Source organism: Notothenia rossii (assembly GCF_949606895.1).
Source record: "Notothenia rossii genome assembly, chromosome: 2".
NCBI classification, from domain to species: Eukaryota; Metazoa; Chordata; class Actinopteri; order Perciformes; family Nototheniidae; genus Notothenia; species Notothenia rossii.
In genome coordinates this window covers 7,428,546-7,450,947 of record NC_136904.1, presented here as the reverse complement: position 1 = coordinate 7,450,947, position 22,402 = coordinate 7,428,546, and the positions used below count along the sequence as shown (strand labels likewise).

At 42.0% G+C, this 22,402-nt stretch overlaps 3 protein-coding genes across 7 annotated transcripts in view; 2 read left to right on the top strand and 1 right to left on the bottom strand.

Moving 5' to 3' along the window:
- Positions 1–4,392: 4,392 nt before the first annotated feature.
- kctd15b (potassium channel tetramerization domain containing 15b) overlaps positions 4,393–22,402 on the top strand; it is a 54,190-nt gene continuing 36,180 nt past the window's right edge. Inside the window, exon 1 of one of the 5 annotated variants that reach the window (XM_079663232.1) lies at positions 4,393–4,536. Coding sequence is in view for 3 of the 5 variants with exons in the window: in XM_079663229.1 (XP_079519355.1) it covers positions 21,491–21,529 (39 nt within the window). In the remaining 2 variants the exon portion in view is untranslated. Of the gene's footprint in view, positions 4,537–20,052; positions 20,791–20,825; positions 21,149–21,346; positions 21,530–22,113; positions 22,251–22,402 lie in introns of those variants that run through there. The other 4 variants (XM_079663231.1, XM_079663230.1, XM_079663229.1 and 1 more) reach the window with 4 other exon arrangements.
- Positions 8,760–9,897, top strand: LOC307030031 (uncharacterized protein; the record flags this gene model as incomplete). Its single annotated transcript, XM_079666266.1, has 2 exons — positions 8,760–8,889; positions 9,207–9,897. The coding sequence occupies 2 exons, from the start codon at positions 8,760–8,762 to the stop codon at positions 9,797–9,799; spliced, it is 723 nt and encodes a 240-aa protein (XP_079522392.1). The 3' UTR covers positions 9,800–9,897.
- On the bottom strand, positions 10,035–11,843 carry LOC307030030 (uncharacterized protein). Its single transcript, XM_079666265.1, has 2 exons — positions 11,386–11,843; positions 10,035–11,150 (listed from the first exon to the last, which is right to left on the bottom strand). The coding sequence occupies exons 1-2, from the start codon at positions 11,679–11,681 to the stop codon at positions 10,235–10,237; spliced, it is 1,212 nt and encodes a 403-aa protein (XP_079522391.1). The 5' UTR covers positions 11,682–11,843; the 3' UTR covers positions 10,035–10,234.

Genomic DNA, 22,402 nt, shown 5'->3' with positions numbered 1-22,402 from the left:
TGGGAGTTGTAGTTCATTGAGCGGTTTCACACAAAGAATGTGTTACTTCACAGTTTTACAACATATTTTTATTTTTTTGACTTGCAAAATTATCTTTTAAATTGACAAACATCATATGTGTAATTCGTGGCACAATTCAAACGGGATCGAGAGATAATCTTTCTCTCCCCATTGACTTCAATACATACTTTTTCCGAAATAAGGTTCCATGGAGCTCCCCCGGAAAGGGAGGGACTTCGCCTCTCTATTGGATTTTGGCCATTTAGTTGCATTTGATTGGTTGTACTTTTCGACATGAATGCCTCACAAATTGAAGTTAATCCCTTAACAAAATAAATGTTTTAACACCTGAAGAGCTACAGTCTCCTCCTTCCCCTATTTCCAACCATACAGCTTCTCAAACAGAAACATTAAACATGGAGGAAACACTTTGTGCTCCCCATAAAGCAGCTGCGGCCCCCTGCTGATTCAAACATCTTAGCTTCTGTATCAATAAAGGTGCACCCCACATCAGAGAACACCTTCAAGTTATACTCACTTTGTAGAAACTCAACAACATTGAAAGCTTTATTTCACTTTCTTCTATGATATCCTTGTTGCTGGTAGCTCTCACAAACATCCCAAAACAAAAAAGAGAGGCTTGCCACTGTTTCTCTTTAAGGCGAGCTTTTCGATGAATCACCCCCAGCGTGAGTGATGGAAGTGACGGAGAAGACACCTGCCCTGAACCTCCGCCTACAGAGGAAGGGGAGAAGTGGAGGGAGAGAGGTTGCACTGCCTGATGGGAAAACAAAACACACAGCGAGGCAACAAACTCTTATTTCTTTCAGTGGTATGAGAGCAAAGAGTGTGAGGCTTATAGTTTATTTGTGTCGCAGCGTTTGGACTATATTTTTTAAGCATAAAATAAACCAAATATTTCATCAAAACCGTTTTCCATTTGTTGTTATATGTACTCTTAAACACACATGAAGTAGGGCTGAAATGAAATTCCTAATCCAAAGGGTATGTACAGTATATACTTCCTGTCATTGTTAAAGTAAGGTGTCCAATCACCCAAAATCATAATTGATATGTAGGAGAGACGGTTATCGTTTCTCTTATTTCTTTCAGTGGTATGGGAGCAAAGAGTGTGAGGCTTATATATTTATTTGTGTCGCAGCGTTATTGTTTTTTCCTCCCAATGCCTTCCAACTCTGAGCATGGCAACGATCTGTTGGCGGAGAAACACTCAGAAGACATCACACTAGTTTGTAATTCAGTATTTGTCCGATTATCAGAGTTGCTTGTATTAGCAAATGATCAACATGAATTATACCATGTTGCCTCCCAATAGCTTTACTGTGATGGTTAAGATGTTCAAATTCTCCCTCATGGTCGGCAACAACTATTTGTTTCTGTTTGAGTGTTTGATTTGCCAAGAACCGTTAGAAACCCACTGACAATCTCTTTCTTTGCAACATTGTCAGAAGCTTGATTAGGAAAATAATGAAGTTGAGAAAACGGCCACTTTCTTTTTATTCTAGAAATGTGTTTTTGTTTCACTCAAATTTGCACTTGAGTTATCCTGACAGTTTAAACCTAATTCGACAAATAAGTCATTTAAATAAATGTTTGTTTCGTGGGTCGTTTGCAAACCGACAGATACACATCATGACAAGTTTCATTAATGCGTTGGTTTCATATCAGCCTTGTTTGTATCACACTTGTAGAAACCCACAATGCAACATGATTAACATTGTGTAAGTATTGGTTAGGTTTGGACAAAAGATCATGTGATTGTTTGGCTGGCCGGCTCTGTTGTGATTGGTCAATCGCTTAGATGTCCCGCCCCTTAGCCAGAAGAGTGTTACCTAGTGATGTCCCTATGTTACAGAAGTATACAAAGGAGTCTCAGTTTCAGACGACAAAAACTATTTGTTTCTGTTTGAGTATTTGATTTGCCAAGAACCGTTAGAAACCCAACGACAATCTCTTTATTTCAAAACATTGTCAGAAGCTTGATTAGGAAAATAATGAAGTGGAGAAAACGGCCACTTTCTTTTTACTCTAGAAATGTGTGATTTTGTTTCACTCAAATTTGCACTTGAGTTATCCTGACAGTTTAAACCTAATTTGACAAAAAAGTCACTTAAATAAATGTTTGTTTCGTGGGTCTTTTGCAAACCCACAGATTATTTAATTAATGAAACGTAACATGACACGTTTCATTAATTAACTTGGTTTCAAATCAGCCTTGTATCACACTTGTAGAAACCCACAATGCAACATGATTAGCATTGTGTAATGACTGGTTAGGTTTAGACAAAAGATCATCTGATTGTTTGACTGGCCGGCTCTGTTGTGATTGGTCAACCGCTTAGATGTCCCGCCCCTTAGCCAGAAGAGTGTTACATGGTGATGTCCCTATGTTACCGAAGTATACAAAGGAGTCTCAGTTTCAGACGACAAAAACTATTTGTTTCTGTTTGAGTATTTGATTTGCCAAGAACCGTTAGAAACCCATCCGACAATCTCTGAAGGGGAGAAGTGGAGGGAGAGAGGTTGCAGTGCCTGATGGGAGAAATACAACGAGGCAACAAACTTGGAGAGAGACTATCACTTATAGTGACAGGCCAGGAGGTGCCGTGCTATTAGCAGGCCGGAGGGGGGACCCTCAGCGAGGCCCACGATGGATGGGCCTCTCTCTCGGGACTAAATTAATACTGGGAGTGGAGTGAATTGCTTTTGGAACAATGTCCTCCTAAGGAGCTAATCAGACAGGAGTTATCTGGAGCGCCTGTAGGCTGGCAGAAGGCAGGTGCATCACGCCGACTCTCAGCGGCTGAAACACAGCGGAGGGCGTTTCATTAGACTCTGGAGATGATGAATCCAGAGACAGAGTTTACAAGGTGACAGAGTTTTCCGGGGAGAACTTGTAGTAAAGAAATGGATCAGATAGAGAGGTTTCTAGCTGAGTTCCAATGAGAAAACTAATGTTGAATTTCCATCGTACATTTCAACGATATAGTTCCCAGTAATTGATCTTAAGACACTTGGTGGATGGAGTTTAAGCTGTAGGCACAAAATGGACAATTTGTTACAAAGAGGTCAAATATTGGTCACGTAATATATCGATGGAGCTTAAACCACAATAGTTTGTCTGGAAATATTGTATTAACACACAAGTATTGATACTTTATTAAACAAACTAGTAATATGGTAAATACAAATCAACTCTTTGGTGACCGCTCGCTCTCTGTTTCTACTGGTGAGGTTATAGGAAAGTTGAGAAGGTGCAGTTGCAATATACTGTAGGCATAATACACTGTTTAAGCAAAATGTTTAAAACTGCTTCTAAATGACATTGCTGTAAGAAGTATCGAGATAATATCTTGTCGTGTGGCCTCTTGTGTTTCCCAGCCCTTGTTGATATGGTGATTGTGTTGGCGAGCAGTGTCCATGGAGCAACATTTTCAGTCTTTTAAATGTTTCTGGCCAGTTTGTATCCTCTTACATCTGCTTTGCTTTCCATTGGCTCCTGAGGGAAATATCTGTCTCTTTAGCTGCTAAATGCTCCACGATGTTCACCAGATAGTTTCTAACTTGGTTTGCTTTGCATTTCGATCTTAGCAGTTATGAACAGCAGGTTTATGGATGAAAACGGTCTGCTGTGGCCTATAGTGTTGATTAGAGTAGAGAAGAAACCAACAGCAACTTGAAGGGGGGGGATTTAAAGTTTTAAGAGGGGTTCCCAGAAGGAAATAATACCCTTTGCTGGGAATAGATGCATATTACAATTGTGCTGAACAACCCGTATTTGGCTTGAGAAACATGTTGAAATGCATACAGTTGAGACATCATCATAACATTGTACCTTGAACTTTGACCCTCTTGCTTGAAAATAAGGTGATTTAATCTTTACCAAAATACCACCTTATAACTCAACAGCCTGGGTTTAATCATTAAATCTAATAGTTTTGCCTTTAGACCTTCACACGGTCATCAATAGCAGCGACACCATTGGATCACTTCATGACTCTGTCCTCTCCTCCACTGATCAGAATTGTTTATTTTGATGGTGGGTGGGTATGGCAGGGAAGACACAGGATGTACTATAGGGGTGATTTTAACCCAATGCAGCCCCCTAATCAGTAGTGTTAGGGGTCCTTGACGAAAATAAATGAGATGAAAGACACGAAAGTCCTCTGTAGTGAGAGGGAACTGCAGCCAGGTGATATGTGTTGCTTTAATGTCAAGTGACCGTCTTACATTTCATAGCTTTTCATTTTAACATTTTGATCGGCACAGCTTTAAATACAAATCATTTAATATCTTTAACTCAAGAAAATAAAATACTTTGAGATTAAACCCTGTTTTTTTGTTTTCTACTGTCATCATTTAACAGTGAAAACATGTCTTCGAACGAGACAAAGAAAAGAGACAGACCCAGCGACCAGAGGATTAATACGTCCAGACGAACAGAAAGAAGATCCAAGCCCTCTTGTGGCTGACGTCTGAACAGTGGCTTCACAGAAGTAATGCTCCATATCAGAGGTAGGAACTGACAGGATGAGGTCAGAGCTGAAACAGAGGGGAACACACACACACACACACACACACACACACACACACACACACACACACACACACACACACACACACACACACACACACACACACACACACACACACACACACACGGGTGACCCATAATGATGTGTGAGAGAATAAACTCTGGTTGCATGCACAAGGCAAACCCAGAGTTACTTATGGCCACTTAACACAAAGTGTTGGTGAAAGAAAGCGTGTCTTTGGGGCTCGTTGTCTCATTCTGTATCAGGGCGACCCGAGAGATCTTCGCCCCCGGCTCCGTCTCCCCTCTGGAGGACGGAGAACACACTGAGAGCGACTTTCACTGCAAACAAACACATATATCATGGGTTAACAGGCGGAGCACCATATGCAACAGAAACAGAGACGCTGGCTCTGGTTGTTGTGTGAAATAATGTAGAAAAATGCTACTTATAGGAAGACTGAATAATTTCAACAACGGGTGCAATATCAGTATTTATCCAGGGATGGAGGAGGTGCTCAAATATTGTATTGAAGTTTGCATTAAAATATCAAAATACTGCATTAAGCGTTTAGGTCTTGCATTCAAACATAGGTAAAAGTAACGATTATTATCAGCTAAATGTATTCAAACACTCAAAAGTCAAATACTGTAGAAAAATCCCATGTTATATATTGCATTGTTACATTGTTAATGCTGTTGCATCTGTGCATTTTACTGCTGCCGTTAGTCGACTGTCTGCTAGTTTAATCTATTTGTGAGACCTTTTGTTGAGCTCACAACTCTAACTTCTAATGAACCCCGTTAGCTCTGCATTATACGCCAACAAGGTTAGAAACCAAAGTTTATTAGTTCACCATGTATGGTATTTTATAAACGCACATACGTTGTTTAATTTATGTACTGAACTGTATGTTTTTTTTTAAACATTTGTTTTATTTGTCAAATTAATGGAGCCAAAAGTACAATATGTTTGTTCCAAAAGTAGTGAAATTGAAGTATAATGTGGCATATACTAGAATAACTTAAGGAAAGTACCTAATTAGGTGCCACCAATTTATCGAGCTGGTACTTTTGAATATTAAAAAGCATATGAGTTAATTTATCAAAAATTAATAGTAAAACATTTTTTATTTTGATCTCTTTTTGCTTTAGAAAGTGTCTAGTATTCTTTCACATGGTCAGAATTTAGAAATATTTTGCCCACCCACTGCTTTGTCTATTGTTAAAGAAGTGAAACTCAAAGGACATGATGACACGTAAAACTGCGTTGTTCTTTGTGTGGCTGCAACAAAAAGCCGCACCAGTGTTCAGTTTATGAAAGCTGTATTTTGGGTGGGATTGCATGTTGTGACCATAAAATGTCATCAGCCAGCAGCCTCAGTCCCACCAGGCAGTCTCCCCTCTCCTCCCTCCTCTCGCCCTGGGCTCTGGCCACACTAGCTGGCACCCTCCCCCCCCCTCCCATCGCCTCTCTTTTCCTCTTTCACCAGGGTGCAGTGACCCACCCTCCCCTCCCCCTCGCTGTCACCCCGGGGCGTCGAGCTTCCATAGTGTCAGTGCCGAGGCCTCAGTGTTGACAAAGCAAGCGCTCCTTCAGAAGAAACACATCAAACCCCGTCCCTGTTAGAGAGCTCAGTGCACAACAAAAGGACAGGGACTCCAGTCTGAGTCTCGGGCCGTTACTAGTCCCAACAACATGGGTGAAGACGGGAGAAAAAAAGGCCCTTGAGGACGCCAAACACAAGCTCAAACCGTTCAAGACGTGCTCCGTGTTTCCTGTCGACAGTGTTGTGATGGATGATTTTTCATGTAAAGCATAAGTCAAGGCTGGCGGTTGATGCCACCGTGACACATGCACTCTAATGAGGACTGTGGGTTCTCCGGTGCCAGGGACTTCCCCCCCGAGCCACGCTATGTGATGCATACCAGATGTGATTGGAGGCATCACACAGTTCACGTTGTTACTGCTTAAGCAAATAGTCGCAGCAACAAAAAGCAAAAAAGGCCATTTTCCCCCCTCTGTTCACACATTCAAAGCATGATGCTGGATATGTGTAAGACTGGTTTCAGCCAGAAGCACAATAACACATTTCAGAGGCTTTTTGAAGGGTTTCACAGAGTATTGCGCTTAGATTAAGAGGCTGTTAGGAGAAGGATTTGACAACGGACACAAAACGAAGCCATAGTATCACCTCTCTCTCAAACCCCCCCGATAAAGATACGCTTATGTTCTGGGAATATTTTTGAAAGTTCTCCTTACATTTAAACATTATACTTCTTTGGCCCACAACATTTGGTTGCGATCTTCCTCCAAACATGTAAAAGGCCTCTTTTATCTGAAGGCCTACTTGCCAGGTGCTGAGCTCTCACTTACTGCGTGTATATTCTGTGATTAGAGCCTCAGACCACAGGATGGCAGCAGAAGAGACTCTTTAACCAAATCTCAGCTACTGATACAGATGTTGATGATCCGTCAGAGTGGAAAGGAGATGTAAAGATTGGACTTTTTTAAAGGTTGTTCTTAATCAGAATTTACGTCTATAGCTGGGAAATTAGCTAATAAATTATATCTGTTTCAGTCAGAACTCAGCATTTAATTAAAGGTCCCATGTCATGGCCATTTCCACTGATCATAATTCCATTGTTGAGGTCTACTAGAATAGATTTAAATTGTGCAATTTTCCAAATTCTCATACAGCATCTCTGTGTAGTATGTGTATTCACCAGGTATTCACTCTCTGTCCTAAACGGCTTGTTGGAGCTCCCCCCCCCCCCCCCCCCCCCTCCCTGTGAGCCCAGTGTGCTCATTGGTCGGAACGTTGCGAGGCTGCTGCTGCGAGGAGCGGACAGGTTTCCGGGTCGGCGGAACACTCACCCTGAGCACACACAAACACTCACAGATGAAGTAAAAACAATAAGTGTGGCTTGATATTGAGTAAGAAAAATATGACGCTGTGAGAATGGGTCTGTGGAGAGCATTTCTCCGCAATCCCAACTCGTCTATTACCTACGAAGGAGCTCCATGCAAGTCAATGGGGACTCTCTGGCCGTTTCTCAATCTCGAGGAAACTGGCTTCCAAGCCAATATTTCAAGGATGCTACGTCATCGAGTGCCGCCGAAGGACTGTTCCAATATCCAGCATACTTGGAATTCCACCGAGGCCGCGTGCTTGGTTTGGGGGTAATTTCGAGGCTGCACATGGGTAGACTTCGCGTCCTTAAAATCCCCACAATGCTTTGCGCACGGACCAATTTCCCCAAATCTGTGACGGAAAATGTAAGGCGGGGCCTCTCATATGACGCACACCTGCACACTTGCTAGCCTGTTCCGCTCTTCGTTTTCCGAATGCCAGGAAGGATTCTTGCCTAGCTTCTGAAGCAAGTGACTCGGAAGACATGTGCTACCAAGCAAGCATCCTCGCGATTGAGAAACGGCCCCTGTTAGTTAGCCAAGGGGTCCTGGTGTGTGAGGTGCTCCGTGAATTGGTCATTTGTTGTTGATTTGGGTGTTCACACGTCACAGAACCCAGGAAGCAAACAATGGAAAAAGAGAAATCTCCAACGAGGCGTTCTGGGGCAGCATAGACAGGTCTTTTCTGTGTTAGAGTTTTACTCCCTACAGGGTGTACTTTGAGGGGTTTTGACTCTGCAGACCGTTTACATGCAGAAAAAGCTTCATAACACACAAGGGGACGGGTAATAACCAGAGAAGCATGACATGGGACCTTGGAGAGTTAAGATGTAACTCAAAACTGATTATTTGACCCCCTCTTTACCTCTTTAATACATATATAGGGGGAAAACATCTTAAAATACAAATAGACATACTTATATATTTACTCACGCCAAAGTAGCAATGCCAAATTATAGAAATAATAGCAGTTAATTGATCTCTAACGGTACATCTACACTACAGGCATCAAAAAATGCTTTCAACGCTTCGCCCATTCACTTGAATGGGGTGACGTAGGAGATTTTGAATCTTCGCCGAACTGCATTGTGGGGAGCATGGCATGGCTTTGCAAGCATCACGAGCATCTATCGGCATCAAAAGTTGAACATTGTTCAACTTTTGAGGCTTGATGCTTGGCATCAGCCAATCAAATCCCGTTTATGCAATTCCCGCCAGTACAAGCGCAAGCCAATCAAACCGCGTGTATGCTGATACCGCAGGTCTTGACTATTTTCCATATGTCATAAAATGGAGGATAAATTAATCATTGCCGTGGCAAGTGTCCCAGTACTGTATGACTGTACTCTGTTCACATACCGGGACCTAAACCGGAGGAACCAGGCATGGCGGGAGGTGGCAGAGACAGTTGGTGAAACTGGTAGGTTTTCAACTCTTTGGGGAGTTTATATCCAGTTTACTTCTTTTTAACATTGAATGGACAGCTAGTAATGTAGCATAACATATAATATATATTAATATAATAATAAAATAATAATATATATAATATATATATAATATAATAAGTATAAGCAAAATATATAACATAACGTATAATACATGCACAGCTATCAAGCATAGACAGTATATTTAGCCAGCATGTAGCATAAAAATAGCATTCATTATTGGAGGAATAATTTAGTAAATTCAAGAAATTAACTTATTTATTAACTTTATTATTTTATTTCATTTTATTAGAGGATGTGTGCAAAAAGAGATGGAAGACTCTGAGGGACAGGTTCCGCAAGGAGAAGAATATGGAGAAGGAGGCAAAAAGAAGCGGGGCAGGGTCTGCAGGGTGGTACAAACCCTGGCGTTTCATGGCAGTGATGGGGTTTTTAACCCCATTCATCATAGACCGTGCGACGTCCAGCAATGTCCCCCGGCAGACCCTGCCTCCATCCACCCTGGTGGAAGAGGAAGAGAGCCAGGTAGAGAGTGAGCCAGCCAGCCAGTCCACCAGCCAGTCCACCAGCCAGTCCACCAGCCAGTCCACCAGTCAGCCCACCAGTCAGCCAGCAGCAGCCAGCCAGGAGGAGAATGCTGAGGTCCGGGGCAAAAAACGGGGGAGGGAGAGGGAGATGTCCTCGTTTGAACGAAGTCTGCTGTCTGCTGTCAGCAATTACCCAGCAATTGCCCAGCCAACCCCACCAGTGGTGGAGGAGGACGAGGACTTGCAGTTCTTTAAGAGCCTCTTGCCCACCATGAGGCTGATGACAAGGGGACAGAGGGCAAGAGTCCGCCTCGGGATACACCAGCTAATTTTTGAGGTGGATCAGGACAATTTATAATTAAAAATTTTTTTCACACATACTGATCCACATTACATTTTTTTACACTCATCACACACACTTCACTCACAACATTACCAAATAAAACATTAAAGTATGTTATGACTATACTGTTTCTTCACTTGTTCATGTGGTTTGTCAGTTGCAACATACCAGAAGCTTCATGTATGTCGGTATATATATGTATATATATATATATGTGCTTTCTTCTGTAATTTTTCTTGTGAAAACCTATTGAAATTATGAGTGGTTTATCAGTAAAAACAGGGCTGAAAGAAAAAGGTTGTTAGTCATCTCATAATATAATAATATCAATTCAAGAAACATGTTTATTAGGAATGTTTGATTTTAAAATGGCTCATTTGGAATATTTGCTCTTTAAAGAAAATGGGTAGCTCTTAAAAGAGCTTTTGGTTTGGAGGAGCCATGGTGACCCTACACAACTTTATGCTGCCATGACACTACACCCTCCTCATTCAAATAGGAGCAGAAGGTCTCCCGCAGTTGGATGGATCGGCGTGTGGCGTTGTTTGAGCCCATCCTAGGTGCATCGCGCAGGGTTGGAGCGTCATCACTCGACTCTGCGACTACAGGGACGACAGGTGTGCGTGATGGCTTTCCTATTGTCTTCCTGCGGAGGAAGTTGTGCAACACACAGGTGGCCTTCACACACAACTCTGTTACCTCCGGGCTGGTGTTGATGACACGCCGGAACATTCTCCACTGTGATGCAAGGACGCCAAACGCACATTCAACAACCAACCTGGCCCGGCTGAGGCGGTAATTGAACAGCCTCCTTTCACGCGTGAGCTGACGTCCAGGGAATGGACGCAGCAGGTTGTCCAGCAGCGGAAAAGCCTCATCCCCAACAAACACATGGGGAAGAAGGCCCAGCCGCTCTGCTCCTGGGATGACGCTGTCAGCTGGTAGCTGCAGACTGCCATCTCGGAGGCCCTCTCCAAAAGCGGAATTTCGCAGGCTCCCACCGTCGCTGCTCCTTCCAAAACCTCCGACATCCACTACCGTGAAGAGGTACTGGGCATCCACGACAGCCAGCAGTACCAAGGAGTGGGAGGACTTGTAGTTGAAGTAGAGGGACCCAGAATTTGCCGGAGCCTGGATCACCACGTGCTTCCCATCAATGGCACCAACGCAATTCGGAAAGTTCCAGCGCTCCTGGAACCCAGCAGCGATGGCTCTCCAGTCCTCCGTCTGTGGTACTGGCATGGTCTCCTCAACCAGCGCGGTCCAGATGGCACTCGCAACCTCCTTCACGATGACAGCCACTGTTGCATGCCCGACCCGATAGCTGAATGCTATGGTCCTGTACGAGTCACCGGTTGCCAGGTACCTGAGAAAAAAGTAATATACATGATTAAAAAAAAAAAATGTCACACACACACACACACACACACACACACACACACACACACACACACACACAATACTGTGTTTACCTAGCTATCTTAATTAATGTCATTCATCTGAACTAAATCACAGACTTCATTCATAATTCATCCATTGCATGCATTCTCTCTCTTTATATACAGAGTCATATTAAAGAAGTAGAAATACACAAAACGTACCGTAGGCAGATGGCGAGTCGCTCGGCGGGTCGGATTGACAAACGCATACGGGTGTCTGCCTTTGCAATCAGTGGACCCACTTTCCCGAGCAACTCGTTGAACACGTCTTTGCTCATCCTGAAGTACTGCTGAAACAGTACACCATCCAGGCGGAGCTCTTGGACAAGAACGTGGTATTCCCCCCGTTGCAGACGTTTTCTGAGTATCGGATGTACCCAACAGCGACGCACAATACGTGGCCTCCTGCGAGACATTGCATAAACCAACGCTACCCTTCCTACAAAACCGGCATCCATTTTGGCAATAGTGGAGAAGAAGAGGGCTTTTTTTTCGCTTTGTATGCCGGGGGCGGGCGGGAGATTCCTGATTGGCTGTTGGTCGCTTTGGGCGCGAGAAATCGCCAAGCTTCAGACACGCCCAGCTTCAAGATTTTTTGATGCCTGTAGTGTAGATGTACCGTAAGTGTGAAGGTGAAACATATTCAATGCAGGAAATGGCCCTTGTGTTATAATATATAATATCACTGGATTATTAATAAGGAGCTAATTGTATTTTATGAAATGCTTTATATTTTATGAGCTGATTTTGTGTGTTTTTCATTTAATTTCAAACCTTTATTTAACCAGATTGGTCCCATTGAGATCATAGATCTCTTTTTCAAGGCAGACCTGCAGCATATAGGTTCCACATGAAACATAAAACAATAAAGGACATCATACACTATATTTACAGGATACATTTACATAGTTATAGACATTTACAAGTGCCCATAGATCAACGAGCATTTCAGTGTTGCTGCAGATGTCAGATAAATGTAGCTTTTAGAAAAAAAAGTACTTTATAACTCTCTTTTAGTCGGGTAGAAGTATACAGCAGCATGAACGGTTTAGTAAAAAGCACAAACGAAGCCAACAAAACCTCAAATTTGTACAGACTTGAGTAAATGTACTTTCCACTACACCGCTATGCAATAACTCTGCAATGGTTGAATTATAGTTATATGTATAATTCGAGCATTGATATATAGTTATAGTATCGACCTACAAGTCTACTGTGATGGGGGTTCATTTATGTATCAGATGATGTTCAAAGAGATAGTTTGACAGCAGCAGGGTCATTGCAGTTTTACTTGTAAAGTGATTCATAACAGCAACTCTCAAAGTACACAGAAAGTACACACTCTCTTAGTGCTCAGCTTTTTCTGAAACTTAATTGCCGGCATTAAGCACTTGAGGGAGTCTGCAGTGTGCTTGTTAGGTGTTTGTGTGCATCACAACCCCACACGGTCTATTAATAAACCCACACCCCCCTCTCCCTCTCTCTCTGTGTCTCGATCTGTCTCTGAAATAACGAACAATAAGTGTCGCTGCTGCTGCACCTCAGACACACAGCAACATCAAGCAGAATGTCAGATGGCTGGAAGAAGGCAGCGATTGACAGTGGGCTCCAGCAGGCATGCAGATTACCAAAAGCAAGTTCTCAATGTTCTTTTGCAACTTTCTCCACACGCCAGAGGGCAAAGCAGGAGTGTTGATCTGATTTGAAATGCTTGAAAGAGACTCTTGCAAATGCCCCGCATTTAGAAGGGAAGATGTGACTGTACGCAGAGTGGGCTGTTTTCACCTCGGTGCAGAAGTACAGTGTGAAGGTGACCTGGGACACGTGGATTACAGAAACACAGCGTCGGCTTTTATGTAAATCACTTCAAAAGTGAGATTTTGAGAACAAAAAAACATGATTGTTGAAAAGAATTTGATTAGAATACAAGAAATTCATATTTTAGTTAAAGGTCACCGATTATGCAAAATCCACTTCTTCCTGTCTCTTCTTCATCAACATGTGTCCCCTCTTCTTCATGTCTCTTCTACATCAACATGTGTCCCCTCTTCTCCATGTCTCTTCTACATCAACATGTGTCCCCTCTTCTTCATGTCTCTTCTACATCAACATGTGTCCCCTCTTCTTCATGTCTCTTCTACATCAACATGTGTCCCCTCTTCTTCATGTCTCTTCTACATCAACATGTGTCCCCTCTTCTCCATGTCTCTTCTACATCAACATGTGTCCCCTCTTCTCCATGTCTCTTCTACATCAGCATGTGTCCCCTCTTCTTCATGTCTCTTCTCCATCAACCTGTTTCCCCTCATCTTCATGTCTCTTCTACATCAACATGTGTCCCCTCTTCTTCATGTCTCTTCTACATCAACATGTGTCCCCTCTTCTCCATGTCTCTTCTACATCAACATGTGTCCCCTCTTCTTCATGCCTCTTCTACATCAACATGTGTCCCCTCTTCTTCATGTCTCTTCTCCATCAACCTGTTTCCCCTCATCTTCATGTCTCTTCTACATCAGCATGTGTCCCCTCTTCTCCATGTCTCTTCTACATCAACATGTGTCCCCTCTTCTTCATGTCTCTTCTACATCAACATGTGTCCCCTCTTCTCCATGTCTCTTCTACATCAACATGTGTCCCCTCTTCTCCATGTCTCTTCTACATCAGCATGTGTCCCCTCTTCTTCATGTCTCTTCTCCATCAACATGTGTCCCCTCTTCTTCATGTCTCTTCTACATCAACATGTGTCCCCTCTTCTCCATGTCTCTTCTACATCAACATGTGTCCCCTCTTCTTCATGTCTCTTCTCCATCAACATGTGTCCCCTCTTCTCCATGTCTCTTCTACATCAACATGTGTCCCCTCTTCTCCATGTCTCTTCTACATCAGCATGTGTCCCCTCTTCTTCATGTCTCTTCTCCATCAACATGTGTCCCCTCTTCTTCATGTCTCTTCTACATCAACATGTGTCCCCTCTTCTCCATGTCTCTTCTACATCAACATGTGTCCCCTCTTCTTCATGTCTCTTCTACATCAACATGTGTCCCCTCTTCTTCATGTCTCTTCTACATCAACATGTGTCCCCTCTTCTCCATGTCTCTTCTACATCAACATGTGTCCCCTCTTCTTCATGTCTCTTCTACATCAATATGTGTCCCCTCTTCTCCATGTCTCTTCTACATCAACATGTGTCCCCTCTTCTTCATGTCTCTTCTACATCAACATGTGTCCCCTCTTCTCCATGTCTCTTCTACATCAACATGTGTCCCCTCTTCTTCATGCCTCTTCTACATCAACATGTGTCCCCTCTTCTTCATGTCTCTTCTACATCAATATGTGTCCCCTCTTCTTCATGCCTCTTCTACATCAACATGTGTCCCCTCTTCTTCATGCCTCTTCTACATCAACATGTGTCCCCTCTTCTTCATGTCTCTTCTACATCAACATGTGTCCCCTCTTCTTCATGCCTCTTCTACATCAACATGTGTCCCCTCTTCTTCATGTCTCTTCTACATCAATATGTGTCCCCTCTTCTTCATGTCTCTTCTCCATCAACATGTGTCCCCTCTTCGCCATGTCTCTTCTACATCAACATGTGTCCCCTCTTCTCCATGTCTCTTCTACATCAACATGTGTCCCCTCTTCTTCATGTCTCTTCTACATCAACATGTGTCCCCTCTTCTTCCTGTCTCTTCTCCATCAACATGTGTCCCCTCTTCTTCATGTCTCTTCTACATCAACATGTGTCCCCTCTTCTCCATGTCTCTTCTACATCAACATGTGTCCCCTCTTCTTCATGTCTCTTCTACATCAACATGTGTCCCCTCTTCTCCATGTCTCTTCTACATCAACATGTGTCCCCTCTTCTTCATGTCTCTTCTACATCAACATGTGTCCCCTCTTCTTCATGTCTCTTCTACATCAACATGTGTCCCCTCTTCTCCATGTCTCTTCTACATCAACATGTGTCCCCTCTTCTTCATGTCTCTTCTCCATCAACATGTGTCCCCTCTTCTCCATGTCTCTTCTACATCACCATGTGTCCCCTCTTCTTCATGTCTCTTCTACATCAACATGTGTCCCCTCTTCTTCATGTCTCTTCTCCATCAACATGTGTCCCCTCTTCTCCATGTCTCTTCTACATCACCATGTGTCCCCTCTTCTTCATGTCTCTTCTACATCAACATGTGTCCCCTCTGTGTGAAGAGACTCTGAAAGTTTCAGGAACAAAGATTCTCTCTCTTTTTGATCCATTTCTATAAAAACCTGTCTGAAAATGAGCTGATCAGATTTTGGCCACTTTATGATGTCATAACGATGTTTTGTCTTGTGTAACCATTAGCCAATCAGCAACCAAGGTTTTGTTTATGCAGTGCTTTTAGTAAATGCTGTAAAGGTTTTGTCAAGTTGGTGAATATTTTTTAAATGGTGCGAATGTGTTATCAAGATGTTTCTACATTTCCTTGTCTTAATATTTTTTCTGTTAAAGGATTTTTTGGGGGGAGTTTTTACTTATCCAGTATACTGTACGTCTTAAGGAGAATAGCAAGACCATAAGCCATTCTTGATTTAGGTCCACACACGTATCAAACACATTTACACACTATATAGCCTCATCATTTCATCTAATCATATTTCAGGCATGTAATTCTGAAATGGGACACTACGCATCACAAGTACTTTGACTTCCATAACAACACTTACCATCAAAACTACTTTATTAGCAGAACTCATATGAGTGCTTCTACTCTAAAAATAACAGATCTGAGTACTTCTTCCACCCCTGTATGCAGCACAGACTGTAAATCCCCCTGAGGCAAATATGTGATTCAGGGCTGTATAAATAACATTGACTTGACATTTAGGGCCACTAACAAGCACCGGTAAATACATGCTTTTTAGGGACCACATGGAAACTAAACCTATAACCCCGGACATAAACAGCTCGACCTTTCTGCATGAGTGCATCCATAAAAACAGTGATCATTCACAGTGTTGCTGCTAACCAGCAGATGGTACTATGTCCTCACTTCCTGTTATCTAGCATTATTATGTGTACATGGAAAAAGCAGCATTTATTGATTCCTCAATGTAGGACCCTGCATGGCCTTCTGTATTTCCACACAACACAAAAACACACATTTAGTTACAAACCACTGAATTTAGATCTAATTAAGTGTTGGATTGTGTTTTTAATAAATGCAGCAATTGGACTATGATTGACATATGTAAGTGAGGTTACATTTTTGAGTATTTCTCAGTAGAACGTAATATAAGTACAGGGCCGTACAGAGTTGTATAGCATTGTGTATTACTTCAAACGTTATACATTACAGGGGCCATATCATGCTCATTTACAGGTTCATATCAGTATGTAGTGTCTCTACTTTAAAGAGTTCTCTCCTGCTGATGTTCAGGTGTATATCAGTATGTAGTGTCTCTACTTTAAAGAGTCCTCTCCTGCTGATGTTCAGGTGTATATCAGTATGTAGTTTCTCTACTTTAAAGAGTCCTCTCCTGCTGATGTTCAGGTGTATATCAGTATGTAGTGTCTCTACTTTAAAGAGTCCTCTCCTGCTGATGTTCAGGTGTATATCAGTATGTAGTGACTCTACTTTAAAGAGTCCTCTCCTGCTGATATTCAGGTGTATATCAGTATGTAGTGTCTCTACTTTAAAGAGTCCTCTCCTGCTGATGTTCAGGTGTATATCAGTATGTAGTGTCTCCACTTTAAAGAGTCCTCTCCTGCTGATATTCAGGTGTATATCAGTATGTAGTGTCTCAACTTTAAAGAGTCCTCTCCTGCTGATGTCCAGGTGTATATCAGTATGTAGTGTCTTTACTTTAAAGAGTCCTCTCCTGCTGATGTTCAGGTGTATATCAGTATGTAGTGACTCTACTTTAAAGAGTCCTCTCCTGCTGATATTCAGGTGTATATCAGTATGTAGTGTCTCTACTTTAAAGAGTCCTCTCCTGCTGATGTTCAGGTGTACATCAGTATGTAGTGTCTCCACTTTAAAGAGTCCTCTCCTGCTGATATTCAGGTGTATATCAGTATGTAGTGTCTCAACTTTAAAGAGTCCTCTCCTGCTGATGTCCAGGTGTATATCAGTATGTAGTGTCTTTACTTTAAAGAGTCCTCTCCTGCTGATGTTCAGGTGTATATCAGTATGTAGTGTCTCTACTGGGACATGTCTCCATGCTTTAATGTGGAAAAAGCTCTTAATTTTTCTTATACTGTCTGTGCTGCAGCACCTCTTTTCACCCTCTGTCTGACACCAGAGCCCAGTCTGCTCTGATAGGTTAGCTGTTGTGATTGGTCAACCGCTTAGAGATGTCCCGCCCCTTAGCCTATCACGTACAATGTGTTGGGTTGCTAGCCATAACACACTATAGGGAAGGGAATTGTTTTTAATGTGTTAGTGTAAGGACAAAGTATCTTAGAGAAAGGAATAATATTGTCCTCCTTTGAGCCACTTTATGAAACCCCACTATTAGCACCTGCTTTTGAACCTACAGGCAAAGTTATTACTCTTCTAAGGTCATGCATTAATTCATACCCTTCATTTACATAATGCTGTCTGAAGGACAGTTGTTCCTTTCATCTACGCAGTTTAATCTTTCTTTTTGCTGCTTATTCATTTTACCTAAAAATTAAGCAAACATCTATATGGATTTGACTTTAAGAAAGGCAAACATTACAATTTTGGGGAAATTAGGTTGAACAATCCTTTAATGAATGCCAGGTTAGAGCGGTTATCTCAAGGAGACAAACACATCAATAATCTCATTACTTGGGTCAAATATTACAACCGTCTGCATTTTCTTTCTCCACTGAAAAGCAATGTTTTTGACTCATGGTGACGTTTTTGTTTCAGTTATAGAGGGAACACTACTTCCTCTCCTTCCACCTGCTCCTGCTGGTCAGAAGAACAAATGTTTCGATCTGTTGTGAAATCTCAAAGCCGAATGCAAATCCTGAAGATGACCTACTTCTTCCCTTCGACATAGACACTCCGCTAAAATCCATAAATTAAGGAAATTAACTGATGGGGCCCGGGGCCACTTTGTAAGCTATTTAAATCTTTAAATTTACAACATCCCTGCATACTTCATGTAATTGAACTAACTCGGGGCTTGTTTCCTTTAATGAGAAAAAAAATCCAGTTCCCCCTGCAGTTCGTACCTCTGGAAACAACAAATCTGTGCCGCGAGGGATGATGGGATCGCTCTGAGGCGCGGAGTCTTTCTAATTACAAAGACTTGAACCGCTTCAAGGAGAGACGCTTTCACACTCCCACTATGCTGCTGCGAAACCACCAGTATCACTACTTTATTTTATATCAGAATTATTGACATTTTAGATGTAGGAAGGTACCGTAACTTCTAGTATTGAGGAGTAACGGATTACATGTAACGGAATAATCAGGATGCAATAAGAGTTAGCTGTTTTCTCTTTACAGTTAAACGAAAAATATGTAATCAGATTAGTGTTACATTTTTTAAGTGGGGGTAACTAGCAGGATTACAATATTAAAAAAACATTTAAGAACGACATATAAGCACTGGGTTAATTTAAAAATGTAACCTATAAAGAAAATGCATTAACCTAATCTGAGTATCACAATATAACGTAATTTAACCTGATTAGGCCTACTTATAGATGACCTCAATATCAAATGCAAATAAACACAAGAGAAATACATATCAAAAGTATGCTTCAGTGTTTTATTAGAAAAACTACAGGACAATGTCACCTTAGAAATGAAGAAATCAAGATATTTAGGTTAAAAATATATTTTATTTATAGGAAAACCTGCCTTACTCATTACGTAATCCTGTTAAATGTAATCCGTTACTCCACAAGCCTCATGACAACACTTAACTTATTTTTCTTTATATAACGTATTTTAATTCAATATATGTGGACATGTCATTTATTAAACAAAAGATTGTGTTGTGTATTCAAATGATGTATTAAACTAAAATAATATCGCTAAAATGTATTGGTGTTTAATATTAAAAGTAATCCAATGGTCACGAAAGTAATCAGGTTACTTTATTGAGATACTTAAAATGAGTTAGATTACATGATTTCACAGGTAACTAAATGTACATGTTTAAATTAACCTCCATATGATCCATCCTTATGATTAATAGTATATTATTGGAGTATTATGGTAACAGAAAATAAAAGACCATTTAAAATGCCACAGGATCAATAAGATATCATATGTTTCGTCTTTAAACAATAGAGACCTCTCCCAAAAAGTTAAACTACATTTTCTGTGGACCAATAACAAGTTCCTACACTGGTTGGCGCCAAATATCAAGAAACGAGCCTCCCACCTCTCAGGATGCTGGTAGAGTAATTACTGGGCTCAATGTTGCATCAATTATTCACAGTTATTTACCCGCAAATAAACACACATTCAAATAAATAAATAATGCTCTCCTTGGTGTGAGCACCTGCTTGTCTCCCTCTTTATCCTTCACCAAATTTGGCACATCACTTTTACGCGCTTCATCATCACCTGCATGGTGTCTTTATATGTTTAAAAAATAACAATTGTCATCCAGCGTCTTATTTTCCCAACAAAAAAAAAAGTCTGGAGGCTGACTGCTTTCATTTGAGAGTGAAGGAAGGGCGGGGGTTGTTCTGGGCAATATCTCCATCTAAGCCCTGCGCTATAATTGAAATGGCGCATTTGGCTGCAGGCAGGTTGTGAGGGCGCTTTCTGCAGCAGCATGCATGTCCATAGACGTCATTTGATTTTAACGGCCTGCAGGAAATTTGGTGTTACAACTCCAGACATTAAGGCGAGAGAGGGAGAGAGGGAGAGACAGAGGGGGGAAATCACCGCGTGAAAGATATTGGTTCAAGGATATCTTTTCATTTTCAACATATTTTTCCTACTGGGACTTTATCAACAAGTTACTGCGCCTTTTATTGCATGCTGCCTGAGTGAAGGACTATGGCTTTAAACTTTAGATCCAGGCTGGAGATGGAGATGGAAATGTATGCCTACTAGCTGGAACTGCCTGGGGAACTATTACATCAGACGAAATGACAATGATTAAAATCTGCTTTTTGCTGCTCTAAATCCATTGAGCGACAGTTGCCTGTTAGGTTTCCAACCCCCTACAACTTCACACCGTTAAGGGAACCCGTCTACTTTAGCTGGGGTAAAAATTAGACAAGTTATTATATCTTTGCAGTCATAATTTCGGGAATAAGGAGGGGGTATATCACGTTTTTTCTTCCTTGAGAGAATTGCCTGGGCGAGAGAGTGGAGTTGAGCTAATTGTAGCCTAATCCCTGGCCCAGAGGCACTTGGGCTGCCCGGAGCAAGATCTTTCTTTTTCAGCTCTGCTCTGTTATTTAGAGACGGATTATTGGCTTTCTTCTTCTCATAACAAACCACAGGGGCAGTTTCATTTAGGCAACAAAAAGCAAGAACAAGAAGAAGCCGAAAAAACGAAGCAGGAATCCAACAAGAGCGCACAATTTTACGCGTATCCAAAATAAGAGCACAGAAGAGGAAGGAGATCATCTCATCTATGTACAAGGTAAGGATGCTTCCTGTGCGCTTTGGTACAAAGAAGCTCGCTGAGGACAGGTCGAGCCAGCCTTGCAATAAGACCCTTTAAAGCCACAGAGACTCTTTCGCAAAAGCAGTCCAGCCCGGCCACAGCCTGTAGTGTGTTTTTAGAAGGCAGCTTTGTGTTGGGATACACAGCAAACACTTGGCTTTACGGTGCGGCAGCGTAGAGGTTCGTGCCGGAGCTGGATGCTGGTGTAAGTGTACCACAGACTCGAGGGCATTTGGAGAAAAATATTTGAGATTTTCCGGGGTTTTACGCGGACAGGAGCTGGGACTGACCGCCGGCACGGATTTCCTCTGGATTCCCTACGATGTTTGAAACGGTATGGTGAACATTTTTTCACATAATCTGATGTGTTTACGCACAGTGCAGCCTGTCGAATAGTCGAACCGGTGCTAATGAGCAACGTGGAAACTAGAGGGGTTTACCTTCCTCTTTTCCCTTTCTTTCTCGCAGTTTTTATCCAGCGCCTGATGAATCACACGTGTCAGGATCCTGATTTTAATTGTACAGCATGGAATAAGACGCCATGTTGAGCATTGGTCGAATTAAAGGCAGAGCACATCGTGTGGAGTGGGATGTTGTACCGGGTTGTTCCCCATTCTAACATTTCCGTGTGCGTAGTATTTCTATCGTGTACGCAGAGGATTTTAATATTATTTGGATGTCTAAAGGATGGAATTGGCTACAACACTTTATGAGGGTCAGTGGAAGGAGGCAGGGGAAACTTGATGCTTTTACGGTGTTTTGTGGAGGAATGTGTCATGTATGGTGTGTGTGATTGTGTAGGGGGAGATAGAGATTGATTTGATGAGACAGATGTTGAATGAAATTATGATTATTTCGGAGCTTTATATGCATTTTTCTCTTTTTTTGTTCCGATTATATTATGCATGTATTGTTGAATTGGTAAGGAGTGAAGGAGGGGGGATACCGGTGTTGGGACCCCAAACTTCTTCAGTCTTTACAAGTTTTTTCCTCTTTTTCCTGGGATTTGAAATGTAATCCCGTCCTACTGTAATCGTATTAAATGAACATGATACTGCTGTAAACCAGGCAACACCCTGAGAAAAAAAGGAAAACCCTCCTGTCTCGTTTTTTGCCCAGCGGCGTTTGTGCTCTCGGAGCCGAGGGGCTGATCTGGCCTTTCACACCGGCCTCTGGTTTATCATATAAGGCAGGACAAACAGCCCATAATATGCAACCACACTTACTGATCAACTCTGCTGATTTACTGGAGGGTGAAATCCTATTACCCCAATCTGTTGTGTAGTTGCACAGTGGAGCTCAAAGTAATATTCAAAGTTTGGTTGTGTGTTGCGTCAGGAAAGGTCTGTATTTCAGACCAAAGCGCCTGCAGGGGAACGGATGAGTAATGATAACACAATGTGACCTTTAGTCACTGATCGTTAGGGAAACTTAAAGTAAGAAAGATCCTATCCTCTCCTGTTGTGTGTTTTACACTTTGTAGGCACTAAAATGCGTCCACGTTAATGTTGGAAAACAAAACGCTCTGCTAAATTGGACCCAAATGCATCCATTGCTTTTCCAGAACCATATATCGAAGTCTTTAAAG